At 67.4% G+C, this 16770-nt stretch overlaps 2 protein-coding genes across 2 annotated transcripts; one reads left to right on the top strand and one right to left on the bottom strand.

The window, feature by feature from the left end:
- Positions 1–421: 421 nt before the first annotated feature.
- Positions 422–12290, bottom strand: ACTL6B (actin like 6B). The gene is made up of 14 exons (XM_077789504.2): positions 12154–12290; positions 11053–11129; positions 9514–9679; positions 8307–8407; positions 8130–8227; positions 6915–7009; positions 5991–6097; positions 5009–5098; positions 4839–4900; positions 4636–4750; positions 3221–3301; positions 3033–3128; positions 1838–1924; positions 422–1187 (listed from the first exon to the last, which is right to left on the bottom strand). Exons 1-14 carry the CDS (start codon positions 12176–12178, stop codon positions 1107–1109), a joined length of 1281 nt encoding a protein of 426 aa, XP_077645630.2. The 5' UTR covers positions 12179–12290; the 3' UTR covers positions 422–1106.
- A 184-nt stretch (positions 12291–12474) lies between these two features.
- POP7 (POP7 ribonuclease P/MRP subunit) lies at positions 12475–14780 on the top strand. The gene is made up of 2 exons (XM_085564333.1): positions 12475–12596; positions 13094–14780. Exon 2 carries the CDS (start codon positions 13095–13097, stop codon positions 13566–13568), a length of 474 nt encoding a protein of 157 aa, XP_085420459.1. The 5' UTR covers positions 12475–12596; position 13094; the 3' UTR covers positions 13569–14780.
- The last annotated feature ends 1990 nt before the right edge of the window (positions 14781–16770 follow it).

Raw genomic sequence — 16770 nt, 5'->3', positions numbered from 1 at the left:
GGCCGCTCGTGCGCGGTGCGCGCTCCTTCTCCCCACACCCACACAGACACACAGAGCCCCTCCCGTTCCAGCGCCGGTCTCTCCTCGGCCCCTTTCGGCCGAGCTGCTCACGTCACCGTTCACGCTCGTGACGTCACCGTTCCCGTTAGTGACGTCACCGAACCGGGTCTCTCTCTCCCCGCCCCACCCGCCCCGGTAACGGGGAGGGGGCGCGCGCGCTCTCGCGCGGCTCTCGCGAGGTTTCGAGCCCCCCCAGCGCCCGTCCCGCGCGCCCCTCGCCGGTCACGCGCCCGCGCGCCTGCGCGGTACCGCCCCCCCCCCCCCCCCCCCGTCCCGGCACGTGCCGCGCGCGCGCCTCGCCCCCCCCCCCCCCCCCCCCCGGGACCCCTCACGCGGGTCACGTGACCGGGCGCGCGGGAAGAGCCGCTCTTTATTTTTTATTTTTTATTGTATTTTATTTTATTGGGTTTTTTTGGGGGGGGGAGGGAGGCGCTAAAAACGCCGAAATCGGGGCACGAACCCCGCCCACAGCGACCCCCGCCACCCACGCACGGGCCCCCCCACCCAGCCCCTCATGAAGGGGTCTGGGGTCCTCCTCACGAAGGGTTTTGGGGTCCCCCTCAAGATGGGGTTTGGGGTCCCCCTCATGAAGGGGGTTTGGGGTCCCCTCAGCCCCTCTCGATGGGGTTTTGGGGTCCCCTTCACCCCCTCATGAAGGGGTTTGGGGTCCCCCTCATGATGGGGTTTGGGGTCCCCCTCATGAAGGGGTTTTGGGGTCCCCATCACCCCCTCATGAAGGATTTTGGGGTCCCCTCAGCCCCTCAAGATGGGGTTTTGGGGTCCCCATCACCCCCCCATGATGGGGTTTGGGGTCCCCCTCATGATGGGGTTTTGGGGTCCCCTCAGCCCCTCACGATGGGTTCTGGGTCCCCTCAGCCCCTCATGAAGGACTTTGGGGTCCCCTCAGCCCCTCTCGATGGGGTTTTGGGGTCCCCATCACCCCCTCATGAAGGGTTTTGGGGTCCCCCTCATGATGGGGTTTGGGGTCCCCCTCATGATGGGGTTTTGGGGTCCCCTCAGCCCCTCTCGATGGGTTCTGGGTCCCCTCAGGGACACTTGCGCTCCACGCACTGCTTGCCGCCCTCCTCGTACTCCTGCTTGGAGATCCACATCTGCTGGAAGGTGCCCTGCGATTTGGGGCGGTTTGGGGTGATTTGGGGTGGTTTGGGATGGTTTGGGGGGTTCAGAGGCAGTTTGGGGGGTTCAGGGGGCGGTTTGGGGTGATTTGGGGCAGATTGGGGCAATTCAGGGTGTTCAGGAGGCAGTTTGGGGTGGTTTGGGGCAGTTTGGGGTGTTCATGGGGCACTTTGAGGTGGTTTGGGGCGGTTTGGGGGGTTCAGGGGATGGTTTGGGGCGGTTTGGGGGGTTCAGGGGGCAGTTTGGGGGGTTCAGGGGGCAGTTTGCGGCAGTTTGGGGGGTTCAGGGGATGGTTTGGGGCAGTTTGGGGGGTTCAGGGGGCAGTTTGGGGGGTTCAGGGGATGGTTTGGGGCAGTTTGGGGAGTTCAGGGGATGGTTTGGGGGGTTCAGGGGATGGTTTGGGGGGTTCAGGGGGCAGTTTGGGGGGTTCAGGGGATGGTTTCGGGGGTTCAGGGGATGGTTTGGGGGGTTCAGGGGGCAGTTTGGGGGATTCAGGGGATGGTTTGGGGCAGTTTGGGGGGTTCAGGGGATGGTTTGGGGGGTTCAGGGGATGGTTTGGGGGGTTCAGGGGATGGTTTGGGGCAGTTTGGGGGTTCAGGGGCAGCGAAGCCCCCCGGGCTCCCCGGGACCCCCGACTCACGAGCGAGGCCAGGATGGAGCCGCCGATCCAGGGGCTGAAGCGCCGCTCCATGGTGCTGTTGCTGGCGATCAGCTTGAGGCGCATGCTCTGGGACAGGGCGTCACTGGGAGCACTGGGAGAACTGGGAGAACTGGGGGCAACTGGGGGGACAGCTATGAACCACTGGGAGCCACTGGGAATGACTGGAGGGACAGCTATGAACCACTGGGGGCAACTGGGAATGACTGGGGGGACAGCTATGAACCACTGGGGGCAACTGGGAATGACTGGGAGCCACTGGGAATGACTGGAGGGACAGCTATGAACCACTGGGGGCAACTGGGAATGACTGGGAGCAACTGGGGGGACAGCTATGAACCACTGGGAGCCACTGGGAATGACTGGGAGCAACTGGGGGGACAGCTATGAACCACTGGGAGCAACTGGAATGACTGGGAGCAACTGGGGGGGACAGCTATGAACCACTGGGGGCAACTGGGAATGACTGGAGGGACAGCTATGAACCACTGGGAGCAACTGGAATGACTGGGAGCAACTGGGGGGGACAGCTATGAACCACTGGGGGCAACTGGGAATGACTGGAGGGACAGCTATGAACCACTGGGGGCAACTGGGAATGACTGGGAGCAACTGGGAATGACTGGGGGGACAGCTATGAACCGCTGGGAGGAACTAGGAATTACTGGGAGCAACTGGGAATGACTGGGAACAACTGGGGGGACAGCTATGAACCACTGGGGGCAACTGGGAATTACTGGGGGGACAGCTATGAACCACTGGGGGCAACTGGGAATGACTGGGGGCAACTGGGAATGACTGACAGCAACTGGGAATGACTGGGAATGACTGGGGGGACAGCTATGAACCACTGGGGGCAACTGGGAATGACTGGGGGCAACTGGGAATGACTGACAGCAACTGGGAATACTGGGAACAACTGGGGGGACAGCTATGAACCACTGGGGGCAACTGGGGAGCACTGGGAGAACTGGGGGCAACTGGGAGAACTGGGGGGACAGCTATGAACCACTGGTCCCAAACTCGGGGGTCCCTCACGGGGGGGTTTGGGGTCCCCCAGCCCCCAGCCCCAATTCGGGTCCCTCACTGGGGGTTTGGGAGCCCCCAGCCCCAATTCGGGTGCCTCACCGGGGGGTTTGGGAGCCCCCAGCCCCCAGCCCCAATTCGGGTGCCTCACCGGGGGCGTTTTCTGGGCCAGCTCGCGGTTCAGGCGGTCGGTGAAGCCCTGCAGCAGCGTGTTCCCCCCGGTGACAATGACGCTGCCGTACAGCCCCTGGGGGGGACACGGACACGGGGGGTCACCCGCGGGATTCGGGGGTGTCCCCGCCGCCCCCCGGGACCCCCGGGACCCCCGCCCGGACCCACCGGCCGGATGTCGATGTCGCACATCCCGATGCTGGTGGTCACCACGTGCCCCACGCCCAGCATGGTGTTCCCCGAGAGGCCCTGGGGGAACGGGGGGGTCAGGGGGGTCCCCAAAACCCCCGGGACCCCCCTGGACCTCCCTAAACCCCCCAAAAACCCTGGGATCCCCTCTGGGACCTCCCTAACCCCCCCAAAAACCCCCGGGACCCCCCTGATCCCCCCCAAAAACCCCCGGGACCCCCTGATCCCCCCCAAAAACCCCCGGGATCCCCCTGATCCCCCCAAAAACCCCCGGGACCCCCTGATCCCCCCCAAAAACCCCCGGGATCCCCCTGATCCCCCCCAAAAACCCCCGGGACCCCATGATCCCCCCCAAAAACCCCCGAGACCCCCTGATCCCCCCCAAAAACCCCGCTGAGAACCCTCAAACCCAAAGGAAGGCAGAACCTGGGGCGTGGGGGTCCCCTAAAGCCCCCCAGGACCCCCAAAACCCCCTCAGAGCCCCCCCAGGACCCCCAAAACCCCCTCAGAGCCCCCCCAGGACCCCCAAAACCCCCTCAGAGCCCCCCCAGGACCCCCAAAACCCCCTCAGAGCCCCCCCAGGACCCCCCAAACCCCCTCAGAGCCCTCCCAGGACCCCCAAACCCCCTCAGAGGACCCCAAAACCCCCTCAGAGCCCCCCCAGGACCCCTCAAAACCCCCTCAGAGCCCCCCCAGGACCCCCAAACCCCCTCAGAGGACCCCCAAACCCCCTCAGAGCCCCCCCAGGACCCCCAAACCCCCTCAGAGGACCCCAAAACCCCCTCAGAGCCCCCCCAGGACCCCCAAACCCCCTCAGAGGACCCCCAAACCCCCTCAGAGCCCCCCCAGGACCCCCAAAACCCCCTCAGAGCCCCCCCAGGACCCCCCAAACCCCCTCAGAGCCCTCCCAGGACCCCCAAACCCCCTCAGAGGACCCCAAAACCCCCTCAGAGCCCCCCCAGGACCCCTCAAAACCCCCTCAGAGCCCCCCCAGGACCCCCAAACCCCCTCAGAGGACCCCCAAACCCCCTCAGAGCCCCCCCAGGACCCCCAAACCCCCTCAGAGGACCCCAAAACCCCCTCAGAGCCCCCCCAGGACCCCCAAACCCCCTCAGAGGACCCCCAAACCCCCTCAGAGCCCCCCCAGGACCCCCAAAACCCCCTCAGAGCCCCCCCAGGACCCCCCAAACCCCCTCAGTGGACCCCCAAAACCCCCTCAGAGCCCCCCCAGGACCCCCAAACCCCCTCAGAGGACCCCCAAACCCCCTCAGAGCCCCCCCAGGACCCCCAAACCCCCTCAGAGCCCCTCCCAGGACCCCCAAACCCCCTCAGTGGACCCCAAAACCCCCTCAGAGCCCCCCCAGGACCCCCAAACCCCCCCGGGACCCCCGAACCTTGACGTTGGAGGGGTCGAAGAGCCCCTCGGGGATGCGGAGCCGCTCGGCGCCGTAGTCGGTGTTGTACCCGTTGGGCATCTCGTAGTGCACCGTGGGCATCTGCGCCGCCACCCTGGGGGACACGGGCGGGTTTCGGGGTCCCCCCGCCCCAAAAAAACCCCCTCACCCCAAAAAAACCCCCCCAAAGCCCCGGCGCTCACTGCTCGTCGTAGGGCGAGTCCGACACCTGCAGCACCGAGGCCTGGAAGTCCTGGATCACCTCCTGGGGGAACGGCAGCCCAAAAAGGGGGTCGGGACCCCCAAATCCCCCTCGGGACCCCCCGAAATCCCCCCCGGGACCCCCAGATCCGCCCCCGGGCCCCCCGCTCACGTTGCAGATGAAGTTGTGCCAGGATTTGGACACCTGGGGCAGCTTCTCCTTCTTCTTCCAGCTCGGGGGGGCCCCTTCCCGCACGGGCTCCTGGAAAAGGGGCGGGGCTGGGGCTGAATAATTAAAGGGGCGGGGCTGGGGATGAATAATTAAAGGGGCGGGGCTGAATAACGAAAGGGGCGGGGCTGGGGATGAATAATTAAAGGGGCGGGGCTGGGGGTGAATAATGAAAGGGGCGGGGCTTGGGATGAATAATTAAACGGGCGGGGCTGGGGATGAATAATTAAAGGGGCGGGGCTGGGGATGAATAATTAAAGGGGCGGGGCTGGGGATGAATAATGAAAGGGGCGGGGCTGGGGATGAATAATGAAAAGGGGCGGGGCTGGGGGTGAATAATGAAAGGGGCGGGGCTGAATAATGAAAGGGGCGGGGCTGGGGGTGAATAATTAAAGGGGCGGGGCTTGGGATGAATAATTAAACGGGCGGGGCTGGGGATGAATAATTAAAGGGGCGGGGCTGGGGTGAATAATTAAAGGGGCGGGGCTGGGGATGAATAATTAAAGGGGCGGGGCTGAATAATGAAAGGGGTGGGGCTGGGGATGAATAATTAAAGGGGCGGGGCTGAATAATGAAAAGGGGCGGGGTTTGGTCTGAATAATGAAAGGGGCGGGGCTAAGGGGAAAGGGGTGGAGCCTCCCATGGGGTGGGGCTAGAGGAGGAGTCTGAATGTGATGACGTCACTCAGGGGGTGGGGCCAAATGTCAGAGCCACCCAATGGGGGGCTGTGATCTCAAAGGGGCGGAGCCACAGGGATAAGCCCAGCCCCAAAGTGGGCGGAGCCAAGACATTTTGGCTGTCCGGAAGGGGTGGAGCTACATAAACCCCGCCCACAAGTGGGAGGAGCGTTGTGCTGGGCCCCACCCTGCCCCTGCCGCATCTGATTGGCTGATTCCCCGGCCACGCCCACCCCGGCCCCGCCCACCTTGGCGGCGATCATGTAGGGCGGCACGATGTCGATGTTGAGCTCCTGGAAGAGCTCCCGGCACTGCATGGAGATGAAATCCCCGGCCAGCGGCGACTTCACGATGCCTGCGGGGCGGGGCCGGCCTCAGGTGAGCGCTCACCTGCCCCACGTGTGTTCTCCCTTGTCCCAGGTGTGTCCCAGGTGCGTCCTCACCTGCCCCAGGTGTGTTCTCCCCTGCCCAGGTGTGTCCCACCCCCACAGGTGTCTCCCAGGTGTGTTCTCACCTGTCCCAGGTGTGTTCTTTTTTGTCCCAGGTGTGTCCCCACTGTCCCTCCCCCTCCCCAGGTGTGTTCTCACCTGCCCCAGGTGTGTCCCCTGCTCCAGGTATACCCCAGGTGTGTTCTCCCTTGCCCATGTGTGCCCCAGGTGTGCCCAGGTGTGTTCTCCCTTGCCTAGGTGTGTCCCTAGTGCCCCTCCCTGTGCCCAGGTGTGCCCAGGTGTGCCCCTGTTGTGTTTTCCCTCTGCCCAGGTGTGCCCCAGGTGTGTTTTTCCCCTGCCTAGGTGTGCCTCAGGTGTGTTTTCCCTCTGACCAGGTGTGCCCAGGTGTGTTCTCCCTTGCCTAGGTGTGTCCCTGGTGCCCCTCCCTGTGCCCAGGTATGCCCAGGTGTGCCCCTGGTGTGTTTTCCCCCTGCCCAGGTGTGCCCAGGTGTGCCCAGGTGTGTTCTCCCTTGCCTAGGTGTGTCCCTGGTGCCCCTCCCTGTGCCCAGGTATGCCCAGGTGTGCCCCAGGTGTGTTTTCCCCCTGACCAGGTGTGCCCAGGTGTGCCCAGGTGTGTTCTCCCTTGCCTAGGTGTGTCCCTGGTGCCCCTCCCCTTGCCCAGGTATGCCCAGGTGTGCCCCTGGTGTGTTTTCCCCCTGCCCAGGTGTGCCCAGGTGTGCCCACCTTGCTGCAGGATGTAGCCGTCGTGCACGGGGATGGCCGTGGTGTGGGTGGCCCCCGAGTCCAGCACCAGCCCCGTGCTGCGGCCGTTGGCGAAGCTGCGCCGGTCAAGGGCCACGCCCGGCCACGCCCTGGGACTGACCACGCCCCCGGCCACGCCCTGGGACTGACCACGCCCCCGGCCACACCCTGGGACTGACCACGCCCTGGGACTGACCACGCCCCCGGCCACGCCCTGGGACTGACCACGCCCTGGGACTGACCACGCCCCCGGCCACACCCTGGGACTGACCACGCCCTGGGACTGACCACGCCCTGGGACTGACCATGCCCCCGGCCACGCCCTGGGACTGACCACGCCCCCCTAGCCACGCCCCGAGGACAGCGGTGACACAGGGGGACATTGGGGTGACCCATGGGTGATACTGGGGTGACATTGGGGTGACACCAGGGTGACACTGGGAGGACACCGGGGATGACCCGTGGGTGACATTGGGGTGACACTGGGGGTGACAGTGGTGGTGACACAGGGGTGACATTGGGATGACCCAGGGGTGACCCATGGGTGACATTGGGGTGACACCTTGGTGACATTGGGATGACCCAGGGGTGACCCATGGGTGACACCAGGGTGACATTGGGATGACCCAGGGGTGACCCATGGGTGACATTGGGGTAACATTGGGATGACACCAGTGGTGACCCGTGGGTGCCATTGGGGTGACCCAGGGGTGACACCAGGGATGACCCGTGGGTGCCATTGGGGTGACACCTGGGTGACATTGGGATGACCCAGGGGTGACCCACGGGTGACATTGGGGTAACATTGGGATGACACTGGGGGTGACAGTGGGTGGCACAGGGGTGACATTGGGATGACACTGGGGATGACCCATGGGTGACATTGGAATGACCCAGGGGTGACCTGTGGGTGACACAGGAGTGACATTGGGATGAAACTGGGGTAACCCAGGGGTGCCATTGGGGTGACCCGTGGCTGCCATTGGGGTGACCCAGGGGTGACACAGGGGTGACCGGTGGGTGACACAGGGGTGACCCGTGGGTGCCATTGGGGTGACCCAGGGGTGACACCAGTGGTGACCCGTGGCTGCCATTGGGGTGACCCATGGGTGACACAGGGATGACCCGTGGGTGACAGGGGTGACCCGTGGGTGACACGGGTGACGCCGCGGTGACGCCGCGGTGACGGCAGGATACGCGGTGAGCACGGCTGTCTTGCAGAGGAAGAAGGCCGGGATGTTGTAGTGCTCGAACATCAGCTCCGTCAGCTTCTCCCGCTTGGCCCTGGTGTTCCACTGCGGCACAGGGACGTTGGGGACACCGGGGGACACCGGGGGACACCGGGCACGCCGCGGGCCCCGCGCCGGCACCTACCGGCGCCTCGGACATGAGCACCGGGTGCAGCCCCGGCTCCGACTTGACGTGCTTGCCGTAGGTGTGGTCCAGGATGGCCTGGAAGCACTCCCAGTCCTCGACTGCGGGGACACACGGGTGGCACCGGGGACACCGCCGGCCACGGGGTCCCCTTCCCCCGCCGCTGTCCCCCATGTCCTCACTGTCCCCAGTGTCCCCGTGTCCCTCCATGTCCCTGCTGTCCCCATGTCCCCCCGAATGTCCTCATGTCCTCACTGTCCACAATGTCCCTGCTGTCCTCCCACTGTCCCCCATGTCACCATGTCCCCGTGTACCCTCCATGTCCCCGTGTCCCCACTCACTCATGCCGTTCCCCCATGTCCCCATGTCCCCGTGTCCCCTCGGTGTCCCCATGTCCCCGTGTCCCCACTCACTCATGCCGTCCCCTCATGTCCCCATGTCCCTGTGTCCCCGTGTCCCCTCGGTGTCCCCTCGGTGTCCCCGTGTCCCCACTCACTCATGCTGTTCCCCCATGTCCCCATGTCCCCTCGATGTCCCCGTGTCCCTACTCACTCATGCCGTTCCCTCATGTCCCCATGTCCCTGTGTCCCCGTGTCCCCTCCGTGTCCCCTCCGTGTCCCCGTGTCCCCACTCACTCATGCCGTTCCCTCATGTCCCCATGTCCCCATGTCCCCTCCTTGTCCCCTCTGTGTCCCCATGTCCCCATGTCCCCTCGATGTCCCCGTGTCCCCTCGATGTCCCCGTGTCCCCTCCGTGTCCCTGTGTCCCCGTGTCCCCACTCACTCATGCCGTTCCCCCATGTCCCCATGTCCCCTCGGTGTCCCCGTGTCCCCTCGGTGTCCCCGTGTCCCCTCGGTGTCCCCATGTCCCCTCGATGTCCCCGTGTCCCCTCGATGTCCCCGTGTCCCCTCGGTGTCCCCGTGTCCCCACTCACTCATGCTGTTCCCCCACGTCCCCATGTCACCGTGTCTCCTCGATGTCCCTGTGTCCCTGTGTCCCCTCGATGTCCCCGTGTCCCCGTGTCCCCACTCACTCATGCTGTTCCCCCATGTCCCCGTGTCCCCCCCATGTCCCCGTGTCCCTGTGTCCCCGTGTCCCCTCGGTGTCCCCGTGTCCCCACTCACTCATGCTGTTCCCCCATGTCCCTGTGTCCCCGTGTCCCCTCCGTGTCCCCTCGATGTCCCCGTGTCCCCGTGTCCCCACTCACTCATGCCGTTCTTGAGCGGGGACAGGACCTCGACGCCCTCGCGCGCCACGTGCAGCGCGTTGGTGTCGATGTAATAAACCTTCCCGCCCTTCTTGTCCTTGTCCCCGTCCAGCTCCAGCGCCACCTCGTCCGGGGACAGCAGCCCCACCGTGGTGGGGAAGTCGGCCTTGGGGACACCGCGACGGGGACGGTGGCGGTGTCACCACGATGGGGACGGTGGCATTGTCACCACGATGGTGATGGTGGCATTGTCACCATGATGGGATGGTGGCATTGTCACCAGAATGGGGATGGTGGCATTATCACCAGAATGGGGATGGTGGCATTGTCACCACGATGGGGATGGTGGCATTGTCACCATGATGGGGATGGTGGCATTGTCACCGTGATGGGGACAGGGCATTGTCACCATGATGGGATGGTGGCATTGTCACCGTGATGGGGATGGTGGTGTTGTCATCGTGATGGGGATGGTGGCATTGTCACCACGATGGGGATGGTGGCATTGTCACCACGATGGGGACAGGGCATTGTCACCATGATGGGGATGGTGGCATTGTCACCAGAATGGGGATGGTGGCATTGTCACCATGATTAGGATGGTGGCATTGTCACCATGATGGGGACAGGGCATTGTCACCATGATTAGGATGGTGGCATTGTCACCATGATGGGGACAGGGCATTGTCACCGTGATGGGGACAGGGCATTGTCACCATGATGGGATGGTGGCATTGTCACCGTGATGGGGACAGGGCATTGTCACCACGATGGGGATGGTGGCATTGTCACCGTGATGGGGACAGGGCATTGTCACCATGATGGGATGGTGGCATTGTCACCGTGATGGGGATGGTGGTGTTGTCATCGTGATGGGGATGGTGGCATTGTCACCATGATGGGGATGGTGGCATCGTCACCATGATGGGGATGGTGGTGTTGTCATCGTGATGGGGATGGTGGCATTGTCACCACGATGGGGATGGTGGCATTGTCACCACGATGGGGACAGGGCATTGTCACCATGATGGGGATGGTGGCATTGTCACCAGAATGGGGATGGTGGCATTGTCACCACGATGGGGATGGTGGCATTGTCACCACGATGGGGACAGGGCATTGTCACCGTGATGGGGACAGGGCATTGTCACCACGATGGGGATGGTGGCATTGCCACCAGGATGGGGATGGTGGCGTTGTCATCGTGATGGGGATGGTGACACCGGCACCATGATTAGGATGGTGGCATTGTCACCACAATGGGGACAGGGCATTGTCACCACGATGGGGACGGTGGCATTGTCATCATGATGGGGACGGTGGCATTGTCACCGTGATGGGGATGGTGGCATTGTCTCCATGATGGGATGGTGGCATTGTCACCGTGATGGGGACGGTGGCCCGGGGGTGGCCTCGGGGACACCGTGGCCGTGGGCACGGCACACCGGGGACACGGCGGCCTTGTCCACCCGGGGATGGGGGTGACAATGACACGGGGGGGACACGGGGGGGACACGGGGGGGACACGGTGGCACCGACCTTGGGACAGTCCTCGCCGGCATAGCCCGCGCGCACCGAGAAGGAGCCGATGTCGAACACCAGAGCCCCGACCTCGTCTGCGGGAGGGCGCGGGGGCACCGTGGCACCGGGACCCCCGAAAACCCCGGGACACCCCGGGACACCCCAAAAACCACCGGGACCCCCCCGGGACACCCGAAACCACCGGGATCCCACCGGAACCCCCGAAAAAACCCGGGACCCCCCCAGGGACACCCACTGTACACGGTGGGGGGAGGGACGGTGACACCGGGACCCCCACCGACTACCGGGGGGCACCGGACGGTGACACCGGGACCCGACCGATCACCGGACGCTGACACCGGGACCCCACCGATCACCGGACGCTGACACCGGGACCCCACCGACCACCGGGAGGCACCGGAGGGTGACACCCGGACCCCCACCGACCACCGGACGGTGACACCGGGACCCCCACCGACCACCGGGGGGCACCGGACGGTGACACCGGGACCCCACCGACCACCGGACGGTGACACCGGGACCCCACCGACCACCGGGGGGCACCGGACGGTGACACCGGGACCCCCACCGACCACCGGACGGTGACACCGGGACCCCCACCGACCACCGGGGGGCACCGGACGGTGACACCGGGACCCCCACCGACCACCGGACAGTGACACCGGGACCCCACCGACCACCGGGGGGCACCGGACGGTGACACCGGGACCCGACCGACCACCGGACAGTGACACCGGGACCCCCACCGACCACTGGACGGTGACACCGGGACCCCACCGACCACCGGGAGGCACCGGAGGGTGACACCGGGACCCCCACCGGACACCGGACGGTGACACCGGCACCCCACCGATCACCGGGGGGCACCGGACGGTGACACCAGGACCCCCACCGACCACCGGACAGTGACACCGGGGCCCCACCGACCACCGGACGGTGACACCGGGACCCCACCGATCACCGGGGGGCACCGGACGGTGACACCGGGACCCCCACCGACCACCGGACGGTGACACCGGGACCCCCACCGACCACGGGACAGTGACACCGGCCCCCCCCTCCCGTTGCCCCGTGGCCCCGCCCCGGCCCCGCCCTCACCGCCGCCGTACACGCCGCCGCTCATGGCGCCTTCAGCACCGGGACAGCGCCGGCCGCGCGGGGGGCGGGGCCTGGCCGCGCCCAATCAGCGCCCGCCGTGCGGCGCGCGCGCCCTCGGCCGCTTAAAGGGGCCGCGGCCCTTTGTTGAACGCGGGGGGCGTGGCCACGCCCCTTTGTGGGCGGGGTTTACACAAAGCCACGCCCACACGCTCTTAAACACCCCCCCCCTCCATCCTGCGGGGCATTAATTAGCGGTTTGGTTAATTAAAAGCACCAAAATGGCGGATTAAGAGGGGGGGCGGGATGAGCGCTCGCCGTAAATAAAAAACCCAAAATTAAATAAAAAACGCCGGGGGAGGAGGGGGCGTGTCCCCCGGAAAGGGGCGTGGCTAACGGGAGGCGTGGCCTCGCGGCGGAAGCGGCGGCGGCGCGGGACGCGCGAGGTGCGCCGGGGGGGGCGGGGAGGGAGGGGCGGATTTTGGGGAGGGGGTCCCGGAATGGGGGAGGGGAGCGAGGCCAGGGGGGTCCCGGGGGTCCCGGGGGGTTTGGGGGGTCAGGGGGTGGGTGGGGGGTGAGGGGAGGTCACGGGGGGGGGGGTCCCGGGGGTCCCGGGGGACGGTCCCGGGGGTTTGGGGGGTCAGGGGGTGGGTGGGGGGTGAGGGGAGGTCACGGTGGCGGGGAGGTTTGGGGGTCCCGGTGGTCCCGGGGCCGGTCCCGGAGGTTTGGGGGGTCAGGGGGTGGGTGGGGGGTGATGGGAGGTCACGGGGGGGGGGGAGGTCCGGGGGTCCCGGTGGTCCCGGGGGGTTTGGGGGGTCAGTGGGTGGGTGGGGGGTGAGGGGGGGTCACGGTGGGGGGGGGAGGTCACGGGGGGGGGGGTCCCGGTGGTCCCGGGGCCGGTCCCTGACGCCCCCTCCCCACTTTCCCCTCCCTCCCCCCCCAGAATGTCGTCCGTTCGCCCCGCGGCTCCGTCCCCACCGCCGGGGGGGCTCCCGGGACCGCCCCCCCCCCCCCGCCGCCGCCGCCCCCGGGGCCCGGCCGCACCGGGCCCCCCTCCGGGCTCCCCCCCGTCCGGTGCTCCCGGTAGCAACGACGTGTTCGTGACGTCGCGCTCGGATTTCCGCGCGCAGCTGCGGCGCTGCCAGCGGCTGCTGGCACCGGGCGGGGCTCCCGGTGCTCCCGGGGAGCTGCGGCTGCACGGGCTGGGGCTCGCCGTGCCCCGCACCATCAACCTGGCGCTGCAGCTGCAGGCGGGCGCGGGCGGGACCCTGCGGCTGCACGCCAGCACCTCCTCCGTGCCCCTCCGCGCCCGCCGCACCGGCCGCACCGGCGGCGACACCGGCGGCGAGGACGGCGACGCCCCCCGGCACAACTCCGCCATCCACATCCGCCTCTGCCGGGAGGCGCCCTGCGCCTGACGGGGCTCCCGGGGGCGCTCCGGGGGTGCCCCGGGGGTGGTCGCGGTCACCGGAGGTGCCGGGGACGCGCCGGGGCCGCCGAACGCCCCCCGAGGCCAGCAGGAGCCGGCGAGGACCGGGATGGCGCCGTGAAGGGGTTTGAGGCCACCGATGGCACGGACGGGGACACCGGGAGCCGGGGACGGAACGTGCGGGGACACCGCGGCACGAGGCCACCGAGCCACCACGGGCGGGGACACCGATGTCACCCCGGGGCGCTCGGTGTCACCGTGAGCCCGTCGATGCCACCCCCAGCCCCTCGGTGTCACCCCGAGCCCCTCGGTGTCACTCGGAGCCCATGGATGTCTCCATGAGCCCCTCGGTGTCACCCTGAGCCATCAATGTCACCCCCAGCACCTCGGTGTCACCCCCAGCCCCTCAGTGTCACCCTGAGCCCCTCAGTGTCACCCCCAAGCCATCAATGTCACCCTCAGCCCCTCGATGTCACCCCCGGCCCCTCGATGTCACCCCCGGCCCCTCAATCCCACCCTCAGCCCCTCGGTGTCACCCTCAGCTCCTCAGTGTCACCCTCAGCCCCTCAATGCCACCCCCAGCCCCTCAATGCCACCCCCATCCCCTCAGTGTCACCCTGAGTCCCTCAATGCCACCCCCAGCCCCTCAATCCCAGCCCCTCGATGTCACCCCCAGCCCCTCAATCCCACCCCCGGCCCCTCAATGCCACCCCCAGCCCCTCAGTGTCACCCTGAGCCCCTCAATCCCACCCTCAGCCCCTCAGTGTCACCCTCAGCTCCTCAATGTCACCCCCAGCACCTCTGTGTCACCCCCAGCTCCTCAATCCCACCCCCATCCCCTCAGTGTCACCCTGAGCCCCTCAATCCCACCCTCAGCCCCTCGATGTCACCCCCATCCCCTCAGTGTCACCCCCAGCCCCTCGATGTCACCCCCATCCCCTCAGTGTCACCCCCAGCCCCTCAATGCCACCCCAGCCCCTCAGTGTCACCCCCATCCCCTCGATGTCACCCCCAGCCCCTCAATGCCACCCCCATCCCCTCGATGTCACCCCCAGCCCCTCAGTGTCACCCCCCGGCCCCTCAATGCCACCCCCAGCCCCTCGATGCCACCCCAGCCCCCCGCCCCAGCAGCCTCGGGCACTCCGGGGCGCACACGGGGACTTTGGGTCGTGACACCCCAATAAATTCGGCGGCGGCAGCAGCGAGGCCTCGGGGGCTTTTTGGGGGGATTTGGGGGAGGTGGGGGGGCGGGGCTGGGGCTTCCTCTGCGTCACCGGTGACATTTGGGGCAGGAAACCCCCCAGGTGACAGTGGGGGACCCAGGGGACGGCGGGGGGAGCGCTGGGAGAGGGTCCGGGGGGTCCCCAGGGGGAATGTGGGGAGCTGGGGGGCTCCAGGTGACACTGAATGACATTGGGGACATCAAACGTCCACGCGGGTGGGGGGAGAGGGTGGGAAATGAGGGGGACCCTGGGGACAAAGGGACACCCCAGTGGCCACAGGGACACCCCGGGTGGCCACAGGGACCCTTGGGGACAAAGGGACACCCCGGTGGCCACAGGGACCCTGGTGACAAAGGGACACCCCGGGTGGCCAAAGGGACCCTTGGGGACAAAGGGACACCCGAGTGGCCACAGGGACCCTGGTGACAAAGGGACACCCCGGGTGGCCAAAGGGACCCTTGGGGACAAAGGGACACCCGAGTGGCCACAGGGACCCTGGTGACAAAGGGACACCCGGGTGGCCAAAGGGACCCTGGTGACAAAGGGACCCTGGTAACAAAGGGACCCTGGGGACAAAGGCACACCCGGGTGGCCACAGGGACACCCCTGTTTCAAAGGGACACCCGGGTGGCCACAGGGACACTCAGGTGGCCACGGGGACACCCTGGTGGCCACAGGGACCCTGGGGACAAAGGGACACCCCAGTGGCCTCAGGGACACTCGGGTGGCCAAAGGGACACCCGGGTGGCCACAGGCACACCCAGGTGGCCTCAGGGACCCTGGGGACAAAGGGACCCTGGGGACAAAGGGACCCCAGTGACAAAGGGACACCCCAGTGGCCACAGGGACACCCGGGTGGCCACAGGGACACCCGGGTGGCCACAGGGACACCCCAGTGGCCACAGGGACACCCGGGTGGCCAAAGGGACCCTGGTGACAAAGGGACCCTGGTGACAAAGGGACACCCGGGTGGCCACAGGGACACCCCGGTGGCCACAGGGACACCCCGGTGACAAAGGGACACCCGGGTGGCCACAGGGACACCCAGGTGGCCACAGGGACACTCGGGTGGCCAAAGGGACCCTGGGGACAAAGGGACACCCCAGTGCCCACAGGGATAGTGCCCACAGGGACACCCCAGTGGCCACAGGGACACCCCGGTGACAAAGGGACACCCCAGTGCCCACAGGGACACCCCAGTGGCCACAGGGACCCTGGGGACAAAGGGACCCTGGTGACAAAGGGACACTTGTGACAAAGGGACACTCAGGTGGCCACAGGGACACCCGGGTGGCCACAGGGACCCCAGGTGACCGGGGGTCCCCCGGGCGCGCAGCCCCCGTTCCCGGGCAGTCCCGGCCGTCCGGGGGTGTCCCTGCGGGGGGGACATCCGGGTGCCACCGGGGACTCCCGGGTGCCACGGGGGGGACCCGGCGGCGTCCGTGACGTCGCCGTGGCCGTCCCCCCCGCCCCCGGGTGCCCTTTGGCCCCGCTGGCGCCGGAGCCGCGGCCGGGCTGTGCGGAGCCGCACGTACGGCCTGGCAGGGGGCCCGTGTCACCTCCCGGTCCCCCGTGTCGCCCGCCGTGTCACCCGGGTCCCCCGGCTCCCCTCCCGAGCCCGCCGTGCCGCCCGCAGCCCGCCGCGCGTCCCCTCCCCGCGCGGGTTCCCCGGGGCCGCCCCCGGGGCCGCGGTGGCGCTGGGGACGGGGACGGTGACGGCGACAGTGACGCTGCCCCATTGTTCGGCCGCTTCCGCCGGCCCGAGGGATCCCGGGATCCCCCGGCCTGGCGCGGCCCCGTGTCCCCGGGGCCGTGTCACCGCGGTCCCACGGCCCCGCGCCCGGGGTGTCCCCGGGGCCGTCCCCGCGGCCGTGTGCGTCCCCTGGCCCGCGGCCGCGTGTCGCCGTGCCGCTGTCCTCGTCCGTGTCCCCGTCCGTGTCCCCCCATCCGTGTCCCCGTCCGTGTCCC

The sequence above is a fragment of the Lonchura striata genome, chromosome 32 (assembly GCF_050655825.1).
Source record: "Lonchura striata isolate lonStrDom1 chromosome 32, ASM5065582v1, whole genome shotgun sequence".
Taxonomy (NCBI): Eukaryota; Metazoa; Chordata; class Aves; order Passeriformes; family Estrildidae; genus Lonchura; species Lonchura striata.
Note: the sequence above shows the minus strand (reverse complement) of the source record. Positions and strands in the feature narration are given on the sequence as shown.